The sequence below is a fragment of the Caretta caretta genome, chromosome 12, assembly GCF_965140235.1.
Source record: "Caretta caretta isolate rCarCar2 chromosome 12, rCarCar1.hap1, whole genome shotgun sequence".
Taxonomy (NCBI): domain Eukaryota; kingdom Metazoa; phylum Chordata; order Testudines; family Cheloniidae; genus Caretta; species Caretta caretta.
This window is the reverse complement of record NC_134217.1, coordinates 4,181,943-4,196,236: the sequence shown is the minus strand read 5'-3', so window position 1 is coordinate 4,196,236 and position 14,294 is coordinate 4,181,943. Positions and strand designations below refer to the sequence as shown.

Genomic DNA, 14,294 nt, shown 5'->3' with positions numbered 1-14,294 from the left:
TAATTTAGCTTGCCTCCCCCATTCTCTGTGGCTTAGTCATATAATCATGTTGTACCTCATTAATAGCTGGTCCCTGATCTCCTTACGGGTGCCTGGTTCCTATCCCATTCTGCAGAAGAGATGCACATGTCTGTGTCCCGCTTGGGTGCGAGGCCCACTCGCAAAACTCTGTCTTGGAAGGTGCCTGTCACAGGTGCAGGGATGTGATTTCAGTAACATGTGAATCGACACCTTGAATGATGCCCTTGTCTCTGCTCCAAGCACCTTCTGGCTTGCGGTTGAAGCTAGAATTTCCATGTGACCTTTGACTTCCTTTCCAAAGAGCTTAGGGAACCCACTCTGCATTTGATGGGTCCAGGAAATACTTTTTGCTTTGTGCTTAAAGTAGCTCTGAGCTATCCCCATCCCAGTCTCTCCCAGCAGGAGCCCTTGTGTGGAGGAAATAGTACAGGGATGGACAATATCCCCATGGAGATCAGGAGTTCCCCCATTTGGGGCAACTCTACCAGTTCATAAGCCAAAGCCCTTGCTGGTAGTAGCCTGTGCATCTTACCTGCCATGGGGCATAGCCTATTTCAAAGGCCAGTCTTGTGTCATGCCTGAGTACAACGGGCAGCCGTGGTGCCCCAAGCCCAGTTCAGGGCCTCGGAGCAGGAGCCTGGATTGCCAGACACACATCCCTGAAGGGCCTGGGGTCGGGAACAGCTAGTGCAGAAACTTAGAGGAAACTTCTCTCCATCCTGTGTACAAAGGGAGTTGCCCCAAGGGAGTCTTGTGGTGGGGTGTGGCAAACCGGTGTGCCTGGGAGCTGGCAATGCGTGAGATGAGGCAGGGATACTGTCAAGGGAGCGTGCCCAAGACATCCATGAGCCAGTGGAACCAATGGAGGCTGTGGGGATAGCCTTGCTCTACCCCTTTCTGAGCTGCCTGGTGCTAGATGGGCCCTAGAAGTGTCTACCAGGACTGCAGCTCTGTGCATAGGAGGTGAGCTCTTCTGACCTGGGCTCTGCTCCCTCCCTCCCGGCCTCATTTCAGTCTGGACCTGGCCTGCGGCAATGCTGTTCACATGGACTCACTGTGGTGAGCACAGGGGACTCGACCTCTCCCGGCAGGCGTGCTCCTTGTTCCCAACCCCTGCACGCAGAAATCCTTAGGCCCTGTATTCTCTCCCTCTCATTTCAATCTGCTCCCAAATCTTTCCCTGGACTCCCAGCGGGCTCTGGAGTGCTGCTAGGGGCAGGGAAGGAAAGTTGAGCTAGCGTTTGAGGCACAGGAAGGGCAGTGGGCTGTTCACTGCATCCTTGGGACCAAAAGCTCGTGCTGTGTCTCTGCTCCACAAAGCTCCACCCAGGGCCACGTTTGGGCCTCAGAGGATCAGTTAACCTAGTTAAGCTAGTTAACTTAGAGTTAAAACTAGTTCCAGTTCCTATCCCGGCCCTGCATCCCCCTACCGGGTGCTGTGATTTTACAGCTGGATTTTCCTGTGTTTTCTGGGGTCTTTCAAACAGGGAGAAAAGATCCACCCCAACAGGGAAGGGGGTGGACGTTGCAGAGGGATCTGTGATGCTAACAGCGCACGGTGTCTGCTCTGCCCATGTGATGGCAAACTGAAAAAGGAGCTTAAACTCCCTTCCTCTGATACCCGTCAACAGCTGTGATCGCAGGTGCCACCGAGAGTACCAGCAGGTCCTGCAAAGTGCTGGGTTTTTCTCGTTCCCATTCTGCATGGGACGTTCCTGCTTTCATCCCATTATCCTGTCTGCTCTGGGCCTGGAAGCCAGGATCCAGCTGGACTTTCCAGACCTTGTCTCTGGCAGCAAGTCACATGGCTCCCAATGACTGGGACTTCAGGCTCTTGCAATGGGGTGGCCTGTCCACAGGGCCCACTCCTTCATGCCAGGGCCCTGCCTGCCCTGCCAGTGCGTGGGCTGAATGAGAGGCAGGCTTTAATAGCCAAGATCTTACCAGCTGTGGCCCGCCACCTGAGGCTGCCCAAGGTGGTATCCAGGCCTGGCAGTGCGGGGGATGTGTCTCCTGGCACACTGCAATGACTGAACATATAGGTCTCCAATAAGCCATGCACTGAACTTGCCTTTAAATTCCCTGTGCTGCCAGCCTATCAGACTGTAAAGCTGCAATAGGGTAGAAATCCAGAGAGGCACCACTCGCCTTGGCACTGCTGCCAGGCAGGCAGGCACTGCAGTGGGAAAGACTGTCCATCTTCTGCTTGGCTGGGTTTGTGAGCAATTGACTGCAAGCCTTGGCCGGTGCTGCGCGCCTCTGCCTTCAACAGCACTCGGGGCCTCCGCCCTCGCAGAAGGCTTCTCCCACATCCTTGCACAATCCAGTCTCAGGGAAAGCAAGGGGCAGCAGAACTGAATGCAGTGCGGAGGCTTTTCTGAAAGGCCATGCTGCCCACTGCTCGCAGACTGGAACCGCAGTTCACTAGGTGAGAAGGATCTGCTTCCACAAGAGACTAGGCAAGTATAAATAGGCCCCCTAGTAGCCGCCTGTAGGCTAACGCATGAAATGAAATTCTATACCAGGGGTGGGCAAACATTTTGGCCTGAGGGCCACATAGAATCATAGAATATCAGGGTTGGAAGGGACCTCAGAAGATCATCTAGTCCAACCCCCTGCTCAAAGCAGGACCAATCCCCAATTTTTGCCCCAGATCCCTAAATGGCCCCCTCAAGGATTGAACTCACAAGCCTGGGTTTAGCAAGCCAATGCTCAAACCAAACCCTCCCCCATCTGAGAATAGAAATTGTACAACGGGCCACGAACACTCACAAAATTGGGGTTGGGGGTGTGGGATCTGGGGTGGGGCCAGAAATGAAAAGTTCAGGGTGTGAGTGGGGGATCAGAGCTGGGGCAGGGGGGTGGAGGGGTGAGGTCTCTGGCTGGGGGTGTGGGCTGGGGATGAGAAGTTTGGGCTGTAGGAGGATGCTCAGGGCTGGGTTCAAAGAGTTTGGAGGGCAGGAGGGGGATCAGGGCAGGAGGTTGGGGCACGAGGAGAGGCTCAGGAGGGCAGGCTCCAGGCAGCGCTTACTTCAAGCGACTCCCGCAGCATGTCTCTTCTCCAGCTCCTACGTGGAGGCACAGCCAGGCGGCTCTGCATGCTGCCCCATCTGCAGGCACCGCCCCTGCAGTTCCCATTGGCTGTGGTTCCTGGCCAATGGGAGCTGCAGGGGTGGCACTTGGGGTGGGGACAGCATGCAGAGTGGAGCCCCCTAGCTGCCCCTACACGTGGGAGCCGGAGGAAGGCCATGCTGCTGCTTCCGGGATCCGCATGGAGCGGCCCCCGACCCTGCTCCCTGGCTGGAGCGTGGCAAGCCCCAGACCCCACTCCCCAGCGGGAGCTCAAGGGCCAGATTAAAATGGCTGGAAGGCCAGATCCAGCCTGCAGGTCATAGTTTGCCCATCCCTGTTCTAAACATACCCCTGTGTACATTTTCCTTGTATCAGAAATGCAACCATTTCATATGGACCGTGCTTTGAAAAGCTGGATACACACTGGCTGAGTTCCCCAGGCAGGGGCATCAGACCAGCCCTACAGAGGCTCTGCACTCCTCCAGCACGGTCCATTGGTGAATCTTCTTGGGGGCAAAGGGCATCCTTGTACAGCGCCTGGCACTGCTGCATGCTGGTCCATGACTGGGGCATCTGGGTGCTCTGATAAGACACTAATGAATTGTACCAGTGATTTATTTCACTGATAGAAATTATCTCGCATGTTCCCCTCCCCTGTTTGAGTGGGCGGGAGGGAATTACTCACCCCTAGTGCTTACTTGGGGGCTGGCCTGCACAGGGTGGTGCAGTGAGTCCACTGGCAAAGCTGGGAATAGAACTTGGGTCTCCTGATGCCCCAACCCCTCGCACACACCTATACCTTCACCACTTGCCCAGCCTTCCTCTGCCTCTGGTACCTACCTGTCACCATGGTGTCTGAGCATCACCTGTGGTTGATGTGTCTATCTTCACATGGCTCCCCCCTGTGGAGGGCAGGCCTGCTGTACCCATTGGACAGATGGGAACTGAGGAATAGACCAAGCCACTTGCCCACAGGAAGCTGGTGGTGGTGGAGACCGAGGGTCAATTCTGTAGAGTCCCAGATTGGCACCTGACCCCCTTCTCTTCTCATTGCTGCATGTGGCCTCCTGCATCTCTGAGGAGCGTGCTCTCTTCTCAAATGCAGGAGGAACTGGACTAAGATCACCCAAAAGGCTCTGAGGTGGGGCGGCCACTGATGTGAGCCAGGTTTGAACTGGCCACCTAGGAGTGAAAGGTCCTAGACACCATTGCCAATCCTGAGCCACGTGGCCACCATAACTCTTGCTCATCCCTCCATTAGCCAGTCCTGATCCGCTCCATGCATAGGCAGCGCCTTCCCTGGAATGATCTGTAGCCAGAGCCCTTTGCCTGCTGGTGGCATTGGTTGCTCTGGTTTGGCCTAGGGCAGAGGCAGGGATATTCCTCCTGGCAGGGGTAGGTCCACCGGAAACGCTGGTCACGTCTTGGAGGTTGCTGTGGGGGGAGGGGGTTGAGTCCCATGGGCTCTGTGGATCTGGGTCAGGCCCTGCTTCTGAGTGTGTCTAGTGCCTCGGGTGTTGCAGTGGGGGGCTGACGAGCAGCCTCCAGGTGGAGCAGGGAGAGGAGTGTGAGGAGCGGGTTCACGTTGTGTCCCAGCAAACCCGGGGAGGGTAGGCATCAAAGAGCCTCCAAAGAAGCATGGTCTTATTGTGACAGACTGCCGGTCTGGGGGCTGCCCTTTCCATCCTGACAGCTGGGCCCGAGCAGCGTCTCCCAGGAGCTGCAGTGACTCCGCTGACCCTCTGGAGGTGGTCACGGGCTAGCCCAGAGAAGCAGTGTGTTACCTGTGCAGGCGGACGGCACGTCGCTAACCTGAACTCTGGTGGCAGTCGCACCTGCTGGCTCCAACGGGACCTATGCGGTCGGGGCATGGGGCAGGGTCTCCAGGCAGTGAGGGGCTCCCTATACAGTGCACCTACCTACACAGAGGAGGTGATCTGCTTAGCACCAGCTCCTCCCCCAGACAGCTGTCGGGAGGCCTCTGACCTGACCTTACAGCGCCCCCTTCTGGTTTAGGGCTGAGCTCCCCACGCAGCTCAGTCTTGGCTTGCAGTACCCCTGCTGTGAAAGCCCTGGGCCTCTCCAAACAACCGCTCCTAACCGTGCTATGTCTCTTGTGATGGGAGGGCAGAGGGGGATTTCCCGGGATTGACTCACGCAGGGACCTCCAGCCTCCCTGCGCTTTGTGACCGGTGCCAAACTGAACAAGAGACCCATGCAAAGTGGTCTCGGAGCGGGGGTGTCCCTTCCTCTTCTCCCACATGGCCTACCATGTACATGGCTGTCTTCCATTCAGGCGGAGCCTGGGGAGGACTGGGAGAAGGGGGCATGTTTCAGGCCCTCCCTGGCCGCTCACCAAGATCTTCATCTAGTTTCTCCTCTGCTCCACCAGCCCCAGGAGGGCTGCCAGGCTCCAGCTGCCCCCTGGTGAGTTAGGCTTGTGGTGGCTCTGTGAGGCTTAGCAGTGGAGCTAGTTTTATTTGCTGTTAATGATTTTTTTTTTTTAATCTCTCTTTCCTCCCCCATCCCTGCCCCCTTGCAATTCCAGGGCTTTGTCGCAGCAGCAGCTCCTCCAGCCGAGCAGCAGGGGAAGATTGCCAGGGGATTATTGAAAGGCCTGCACAGCGGAGAAGGCTGGCTTCCGGAGAGCATGAGGGAGGCTGCAGCTGAATGCCAGCTGGGGGTTCCTGAGAGCCTGTGGAAGGGCTGAGCAGGAGCCATCGAGAGACCCCCACCGAGCTGCAGCTGTTCCCGGGCCTGCTACAGATGTGGAGCTCCTCAAGAGCTCAGCTGTCTCCCAGGCAACTAGAGCCGGGGAGGCCCCCTCAGCTGCGAGGAGACACTGATGGAAAGCAGCAGCCAGCCAGGCGCAGGCAAGGCGCAGTGGGAACCTGGCTCTCTAGCCCCTTACACAGAGTTCCCCTGAGATGCATTTTTCTTCCCCCTCCTGGTCAGAGTCTTGCAGCAGGTGACCGGCAGACAAGGGGCTAGATCCTGGGTCTGCGTGCACCAAGACTTGCTCCCTTCACTCCCCGGGCCAGCAGAGATTGCAGGGGATGAGAAGTACGGCTCCCCTTTGGGGCTCAAGGCAGAGGGGAGCTGTTTGCCCATGAGAGACCAGGGCTCCTGTTGCTTATTAATCCAGAGCTTGGGGACTCTGCGAAGAGCCACGGGGCCTGGCAGCCAGACTTCCAGCAGCTCCCTGGATCCCCGCCTTGGCTTGTAACGGAGCATCTGGGGCCCAGCTGGGCTCTGTAGCATCCAGAGAGCCGTGACTGCACCTGCGGTTACTAAAGAGCCCCCAAGGAGCCGGACGCATCTCTGTGCTGATCTCCAGTGTATTTCCCCCTGGCTTTGTGTGCCTCCTAGCCTGCCCTATGCCCTTCTGCCACTGCCACGGAGAGGGTGGCACAGGCCGGCTGGGACGTCAGCAGCCAACGCAGCGGACCCAGTGACCCCACCCCTGCCCCGGCAGGGTGGTCCTTTCTTCTCCCCCCTCCACCATGAAGTGCTCCCTGCGGTTCTGGTTCCTCTCGACCGCCTTCCTGCTGGTATTCGTCATGTCTCTCCTCTTCACGTACTCGCACCCCAGCATGGCCTACCTGGACCCCGACAGCCCAGGCAGCTTCCACCGGGTCAGACTGGTGCCCGGCTACGCCGGCATGCAGCGCCTCAGCCAGACCAGGCGCCTCGGGGAGGGCTGCACCTGCCACAGGTGCACGGGGGACGCAGGGGCCTCGGAGTGGTTCACCAGCCACTATGACAGCAGCATCTCCCCGGTGTGGACCAAGGAGAACATGGAGCTCCCGCTGGATGTCCAGAGGTGGTGGATGGTGAGTGAGCCCCTGCCAGGAGGCCCTGGGTCAGTGGATCTCAAGCACTCGCGCTGGGAGGGAGTCCCCTTCTCTTCGTCCCCCCCACCTCCGGTCCGTGCTCTACTCCAGAGCCGCCCTCACCCTGGCCCGCTTGCCACCCGCTCTGCAGCTCGGGCTCTGGAAATAGTGCTCAGCCCCTGTTTCCCTGCAGTTTGTCTCAGCCACCCGGAGGCCGCATGCTGCTGGGCAGGCCGCGTTCCCTGGCCTGCTCGAATGACTGACCCACTCCCCTCTAGGGGCCCAGAACCTGCTGGCAGCCTAGTTCTAATCTATGACATGTCTCTGTGCAAGTGGCCTGCCGGGGCGCCACCTCCACTGGCTCTCGGGGCCTCCCGATCAAATGGGCCCTGGCCATCGGGCAACGAGATGAGCCCCTGCTGGTACTGAGCCCAACTGTGCTCCTAGCTCATGCCCCCCTGATGATACTCTCCCAGGCTGGGCGCTGCCTCTGACCCCTGTGCCGCCCCATTGCCTTCCCTGGGGCTGGGTGCACTGAACAGAGAGTGGAGTTTGGGGAAGTAGGGGCGCTCCCATGTCTAGCCTGTGGGGAGCAGCGTGGTCTAGTGGTTAGTGCACACAGCACAGCCGGCAGTTGGAGCTGACCCTCCATTGCCTGCCTCTCATCAAGTCACTTCCACCAGGGAGCAGAGCTCTGCCGTTCTGCCCTGCCGGCACAGGTGTAAAGTCACACCCCAGTGCATGTGGCAGCAGAGAATCGGGACCCCTGGGCTCCCATCCCAGATCTGCCATTGACATGCTCCCTAGCCTTGGGTGAGTCACTCTGCTGGCCTTTCTTTCCCCAGCTTAAAATGGGGTGAACCTCACCTCGCAGGGAGATGAATGTATCCATGGAGGGGAGGGGTGGTTTATTGCAGGATGGGTGGGTGAGATTCGGTGGCCTGCATTGTGCAGGAGGTCAGACTAGATGATCATAATGGTCCCTTCTGACCTTAATATCTATGAATCTATGAAACGTCAACTCGCATGGGCTGAAGGCTTCCCCTGCTCTCCCCACCCCAGTTCCTAGCGTGTGCTGTCGGGGATTGACCCCCTCTGCTCTGGAGACAGGCAAAAAGAATTTTCTGTAGTATCTGGCTGGTGAATCTTGCCCATATGCTCAGGGTTTAGCTGATGGCCATATTTGGGGTCGGGAAGGAATTTTCCTCCAGGGCAGATTGGAAGAGGCCCTGGAGGTTTTTCGCCTTCCTCTGTAGCATGGGGCACAGGTCACTTGCTGGAAGATTCTCTGCTGCTTGAAGTCTTTAAACCGCGATTTGAGGACTTCAGTAGCTCAGACGTAGGTGAGAGGTTTTTCGCAGGAGTGGGTGGGTGAGATTCTGCGGCCTGCGTTGTGCAGGAGGTCTGACTAGATGATCATAGTGGTCCCTTCTGACCTTAGTGTCTATGAATCCGGTCTCATGTGCTTTAACCGTGCAGCAAGTAAAGATCCCATCTCCCTGTTACCCTGGCTAGAGAATCCTGGCACGTTCCTGGCGCAGACGGTCTTGGTGCTCATGCAGATGACAGGGGCTGTGGGAGCACCTGGCTAGGTGTGAGGCTGATGTCCTGAAACCCAATTAAGATGCCAGGGATTGCTGGGCATGGGGGGCAGTGAGGAGATCTCTGCTGCTGGTGTTGCTGCCTGTGCACATGGGAAAGGCGATGCCAACGTGAAAGCATTGCTTTTTAGATCTTGCCCTGCTGCCAGCAGCCGCCCTGCTGCTGGGTGCCATGTGCCACAGGCAATTTGGGGACCATGACACAGAGACGCCTTGGTTCTGGGTTTCCAGCCAGCTGTCCAGCTTCCATTCGGGTTGCTCTTCTCCTTGCTCCATGTGCAACACTGGCCTGTACTGCGGGGACCTGTCCTGCCCCTCCTGTCGGGGCCATTAGTTGATGTTCCAGGATTAGTGGCCAAGAGGTGGCATGGAGGCAGTAGCCCCTTCTTTGCCCAGTAGCTCTGGGCAATGAGCCCTCTGTCCATGGGCTCGCAGCCTTCGCTGCCTCTTGCTGCACAGCTCTGTGCGGAGATTGCCGGGGCTGTGTAATGGAGAGGCTGCTATTGCTTTGGCACAGCCTAGGCTGCCCAGCTGCTAGCGGAGGGGCTCAGGCTGAGCTAGCAGAAGGAGAGTCTTAGTCTGCTCTCATCCTTGGGATCTCCCATGTCCTTTCTGGGAGTCCACAAGAGCACCGGTGCTCCCGCCCGTCCCTGCTAGTGATTGTGCGTGGGCTCTCAGTACACCACAGGAGGCTCATTCCGTTACCGGGGCTCTTCTTGCAGTTGAACCCGATGCTGGCTCCAGGCCCCGAGAGCCCGACTCCAGTGGCTTAGTGGATAAACTAACCTAGGCTCCTAAATGAGAAGGGGGCAAACTCTGCCTCCCCACAGGGCCCCGCCTCCACCACTCTCCCTACGCTAGCCCTGGATTTGCGGTTGGTGAACGGGTAGGGCCGGGTGACATTTTTCAGCTGAACGGTTTGTTTGCTGAAAAAGGCAGTTTGGGGCTGACCCAAAGTATTGGTGAATTCCTGCCGAGTTCCCTGAATCGCGTCCACCAAATGGGAGAAGCCAGAATGTCTCCTTTGGCTAAATGTTTTCTTTGACCCCCACATTTAGTTTCAACTTTCAGGCATTTTGCCAACAGCAAGCCAGGTTCCCAAAATGGCCAGGGTGGGCCCCACCCTTGTGAGCTTTAGCCCCATGAGTAGGGGAGGATCTGGGTTCATGTCCCCCCCCCCACACTGCCTGATGTGGAGAAGGGCTTTGAGGTTGGCTCTTCCCCACTGCAGCAGGGAGCCCTGGCCACTGGGCTATGGGCTATTCTGGGATGGAGCTTTCTCAGGCTATCCCGCTCTAACAGGTTTCAGAGTGGTAGCCGTGTTAATCTGTATCAGCAAAAACCGTGAGGAGTCCTTGTGGCACCAAAATTTGTTAGTCTCTAAGGTGCCAGAAGGACTCCTCGTTGTTTCCACTCTGTCTAAATTACTCACTTTGGTGCCCACATCCAAGGTGAGTGCCCTAATCCCCGGGGCAATAGAGTGCTCCTCACTCTTTCCCTGACACGGCTGGATTGTTCATTTGGAATTTCTGTTAGCGCTGACCGTCTTCGCTCCCGCCCATGTCTCCTGTGCTGCGGAGAGTGCCTCGGGAGTGGTTATTTGCCCAGCACAGGAGCTTTACTGGCATGTTCCTGACTCTCAGCAATCCAGGGGAGCGCTGCTAACTGGGCATCAGAGCAGCATGCAGTGTCTCCCTTGCAGAACCTGCCTTGGACCCTGCCCGCTTCCACAGCACTGCGGCTGCCTGTCTGGGCACCCCTTGCGACTGGGGGCTGTCGCTGGAGGTGATGGCTGCCGACCACACAGCAGCTGCTGGAGTGGAATGGCCTAATTTCCCTCAGACAGCTGAGTCTAGCCATGGGAGCAGGAGCACTGGGCTGTTTAACTATTGATGATTGCCCTCATGCAGTGTTACTCCTAGACAGTCCCCACGCTGGGATGGGGGGGACAGGAACTGGGAGCTGCTCCACCGCAGTCGCTGGCTCCAGTATGACCTAGCTGGTCCTGCAAACTCTTACCATCCGGGGGGTGTTCAGTGACTGGTATAAAAGCCAGTGATGCTCTTGGGCCAGGCTGATGGGTGGGAGCTCAGGAGAGCATCCCTCTGCAGGGACGGGAGAGGTTCAGCTTGGAACCATCGGCGGGCACAACAGCGTGTTTCACGGCTGCCCTGGGGGTGTATCAGGGCCAGCACGGTGTCTCCGAGCCGGCACTCTGGTTCTCCGCACCAGGCTGCCCTTCCGCCTCCCTTTCTGTAGCCTGCTGCATTTGACTGCTGGGCAGAACAAGGCAGGTGCTTCATATGAGATGCTTTCAGGGCAACGTGGACCGAAATCGCCAGCTGGGACCTGTGAGGATTCCCATCCCTACAGTACCTGAGCCCCACAAACACTGAGTTCCTCCTTAACACCCCTGTTTTATAGATGGAAACCAGCGGCACAGGGAGAAATGAGAGACTTGGCCAGGGTCAGCCAGGGAATCTGTGGCAGAGCCAGGGAGCTGACCCCAGATCTGCAGAGACCGAGCCTGATGCCCAGTCCGTTAGAGCCTCCTGCCCTCCAGCGTGATTGTGTTTTTAAGCAGGGTGGGCCCGTGTCCACTTGTGTGTGGGTGTAACTCAAGAATAAGGAAGTGAGCGGAGTTAAGAACGGTGTGAGTGAGAACTGGGTCCCTCGTTGTCTCACTTGTCTCCGAAGCACCAGGCCTGCCCCTGGCACTATGTGAACCGTCCTTTTCGACACTCTTCCATCTGGCTGGCGATGGGTTTCATTAGAACTTTCCCCTGCAGTGCTGGCAAACCAGCCTGCTGCCACGCGAGTGTGACAGAGTCTGGCTGGGCAGTGCACTGGAAAAGAGGGTGACTTCATTAGCTCAATTCTGCTGTCCAAGCCGGGAGAAAACTGTAAAAAGATGGGCTTAGGGACCAGGAGGAGACCTCATGTGTAGGCAGATTATGCCTATCCTGGGGTCCCTGCAGTTGCTGGAGGAGGAACATTGATTAGATGGGCTTTGGGTGTGATCCAGCCTGGCAATTCTGTATTCCTGTTTAATGGTGCCGAATAAAGAGCTTTCAAACATAAGAACACGGTCTGGAAGGGTCCTCTTGGGTGGTCAAGTCCAGCCCTGCTGTCACAGACAACCCCATAATACCATCCTGGTCGTAAGCTCCATCTTCAGAAGTAAAACCAGATAAAACCCCACCCTGCCTTCCCATGTTACTAAGCCAAAATAGTGTAGATGACACAGGGAAGGAAACAGCATAGTTAAAAATGCAAATAATTTGAAACCTGATGTTGCTGGTTTTCCTCTCCAAAACGCTTTTGTCTCAAAAGGATTTGGCTTAAATGCAAAGTCTTACAGTCCGTTCAAAGTATTTAAGAAACCCAAGCTGCACATGGGGCATCATCTCAGCTAGGCACAGCTCACGCTGGCTTCCCCAACCACCCAATTGCAAGAGAGACTCTGAACAGGAGTAGCAGTGGCTGATGTGCGGTAGCTGTGTGCCAACTGCTTTGGCTTGTTATCCAGCCGGGGGGTTGAACCCAGGCAGGGTGAGTAATCCCCTTGGGCCCTCTGGGTGCTGCAGCAAAGCCTACTTAATGCTGAAGCTGTATTTCAGATTGCCAAGCCTCTGATGGGATCAATGCCGTCCCAAGGTCTTGCACTTTTAACTTTGTCTTTAAAGGCACAGGGGTTGAGGGGCAGTGCAGAAGTCTTGGGCCCAGACTGAACATATGTTTCTCTTCCTTTAACACAGGGGTGGGCAAACTACGGGCCAGATCCGGCCTGCCAGCCAATTTAATCTGGCCCTCAAGCTCCCGCTGGGGAGCAGGGTCTGGGGCTTGCCCTGCTCTGGCGCTCCAGCCAGGGATCAGGGTTGGGGGCCACTCCACTCGGCTCCTGGAAGCAGCGGCATGGCCCCCTCCAGCTCCTACACATAGGTGCAGCCAGGGGGCTCTGCTCTGCACGCTGCCCGCACCCCAAGTGCCGCCCTCGCAGCTTCCATTGGCTGGGAACCACAGCCAATAGGAGCTGCAGGGGTGATGCCTGGGGATGGGACAGCATGCAGAGCCACCTGGCCGAGCCTCTCCATAGGAGCCTCTGCTTTCGGGAGTCACTTGAGGTAAGCACTGCCCAGAGCCTCCCCCCGGCCCCAACCCCCTGCCCCAGCCCTGCCCCCTCCCACCCTCCAAACCCCTCGATCCCAGCCTGGAGCACCCTCCTGCACCCCAAACCTCTCATCCCCAGCCGAGAGCCCTCACCCTCCACCGCCCAGAGCTCCCTCCCACACCCTGAACTCCTCATTTCTGGCCCCACCCCGGAGCCCAACCAGAGCCCTCACCCCCTTCCTTTCTCCTCCCATTTCCCCCACCACCACTGGGGTCTCTAGTCCTGTCCCAGGACCGCTGTTCATGCTGCTCCCATGCCCATTGGAGCTTGCTGCTGAGGCTGGCACCATCTCCTTTACCCAGTGCCCCGGGAGCGGCTGCCAGTCGGATGTCGATGGGCGCAGTCTGAGCAGTGCCTGGCAGCAGGACTGTCTAGCCCAGGTGGGCTGCTGGGGCTGGGTGCCAAGGAGATGGGTGCTATAGAAACCTCTCCCGGCCTGACGTCTCACTGGCCGTTGTGTGTCTCCGCAGATGCTGCAGCCCCAGTTCAAGTCCCACAACACTAATGAAGTCCTGGACAAGCTCTTCCAGATCGTGCCGGGCGAGAACCCCTATGGTTTCCGTGACCCCAGGAAGTGCTGGCGCTGTGCTGTGGTGGGCAACTCGGGCAACCTGCGCGGCTCTGGCTACGGGCGAGAGATCGACAGGCATGACTTCGTCATGAGGTGGGTGGCCAGTGCTGCTGGGGAGGGGCTGTGGCTGGCTCCCATGGGGCGGTGAGCTGGGGGCGGAGGCACGGTCTCAGCGTTGGGCCGGCTTTTGCTTCAGATAATGTCTGAGCAAACTAGGTGGGAGCACTTTGCCCACACGTGCTGCTCTTGCCTGCATTTCAGAGCACCTTTTCCTCCTCCAGGCAGCTGAGCCCCCTTCTCACTCGGGCCTGGCTCTGTGCGGGGTGAACCCTCTGCCTCCAGGCTCCTTTCATCAGCTCAAGTCTCTGGACATGGCCGCTGGGCAGGGGAAGAGCTGCATGTATGGGGGCTGTCATGTGTCGCTGGGGGGCGGCTGTCTCTGTGACAAACAGCAGAACGCATGCACGCCGAGTGGCAGCCAGGCTGGGACCTGCCGAGAAAGCAGGGGTGTGCAGAGGGGCGGCTGCATCTGACCTGCTGCTGCAGTGTTTAGCACCGGCTGTGTCAGGTCGCAGCCCCTCTGGGTATGTCTGTGCAGCACACTGAGCCCGGGCTGCGACTCAGGTTTGAGCCCACAGCCTCTTCCATCCACAGACACATCAGTCTGCTGGCTGACCCGAATCACTCGGCACCCAGGCATTAGGAGCATGCTAGGAGGTGAGTCAGAGCCCGAGTCCTGCTGTGATTCAGGTCCAAGCCCTGTTTCATAGTGTGGCTGCAGGGCCGAGCAGGAGGTCTTAGCATGACTGTGAGACCTGTGTCCAGCAGCTGTCAGCCCAGGTTCACCATGCCGTGAACCACAAGCCCAGGTCCCTCAGCCCTGGGTTTACAATACAGTGTAGATGTACCCTCGGAGGCCAGGTGTGGGGCCAGAGCTACAATGGGAATGAGTCCCTAGCCCAGCAGCTACAAGGGAAGGCGGCTGCTCCCCGCTCACAAGTTCCCAGCTCCCTATACTCACCCTC

General features: G+C 57.8%; 1 protein-coding gene across 4 annotated transcripts in view; it reads left to right on the top strand.

Annotated features, from left to right (window-relative positions):
* Positions 1–14,294, top strand: part of ST3GAL2 (ST3 beta-galactoside alpha-2,3-sialyltransferase 2) — an 85,132-nt gene that overhangs the window by 57,001 nt on the left and 13,837 nt on the right. For all 4 annotated transcript variants that reach the window (XM_048816857.2, XM_048816854.2, XM_048816856.2 and 1 more), the window contains exons 2-3: positions 5,642–6,926; positions 13,169–13,362. In XM_048816857.2, the coding sequence (XP_048672814.1) occupies positions 6,597–6,926; positions 13,169–13,362 (524 nt within the window). In that variant the 5' untranslated portion in view covers positions 5,642–6,596. The remainder of the gene's footprint in view (positions 1–5,641; positions 6,927–13,168; positions 13,363–14,294) is intronic.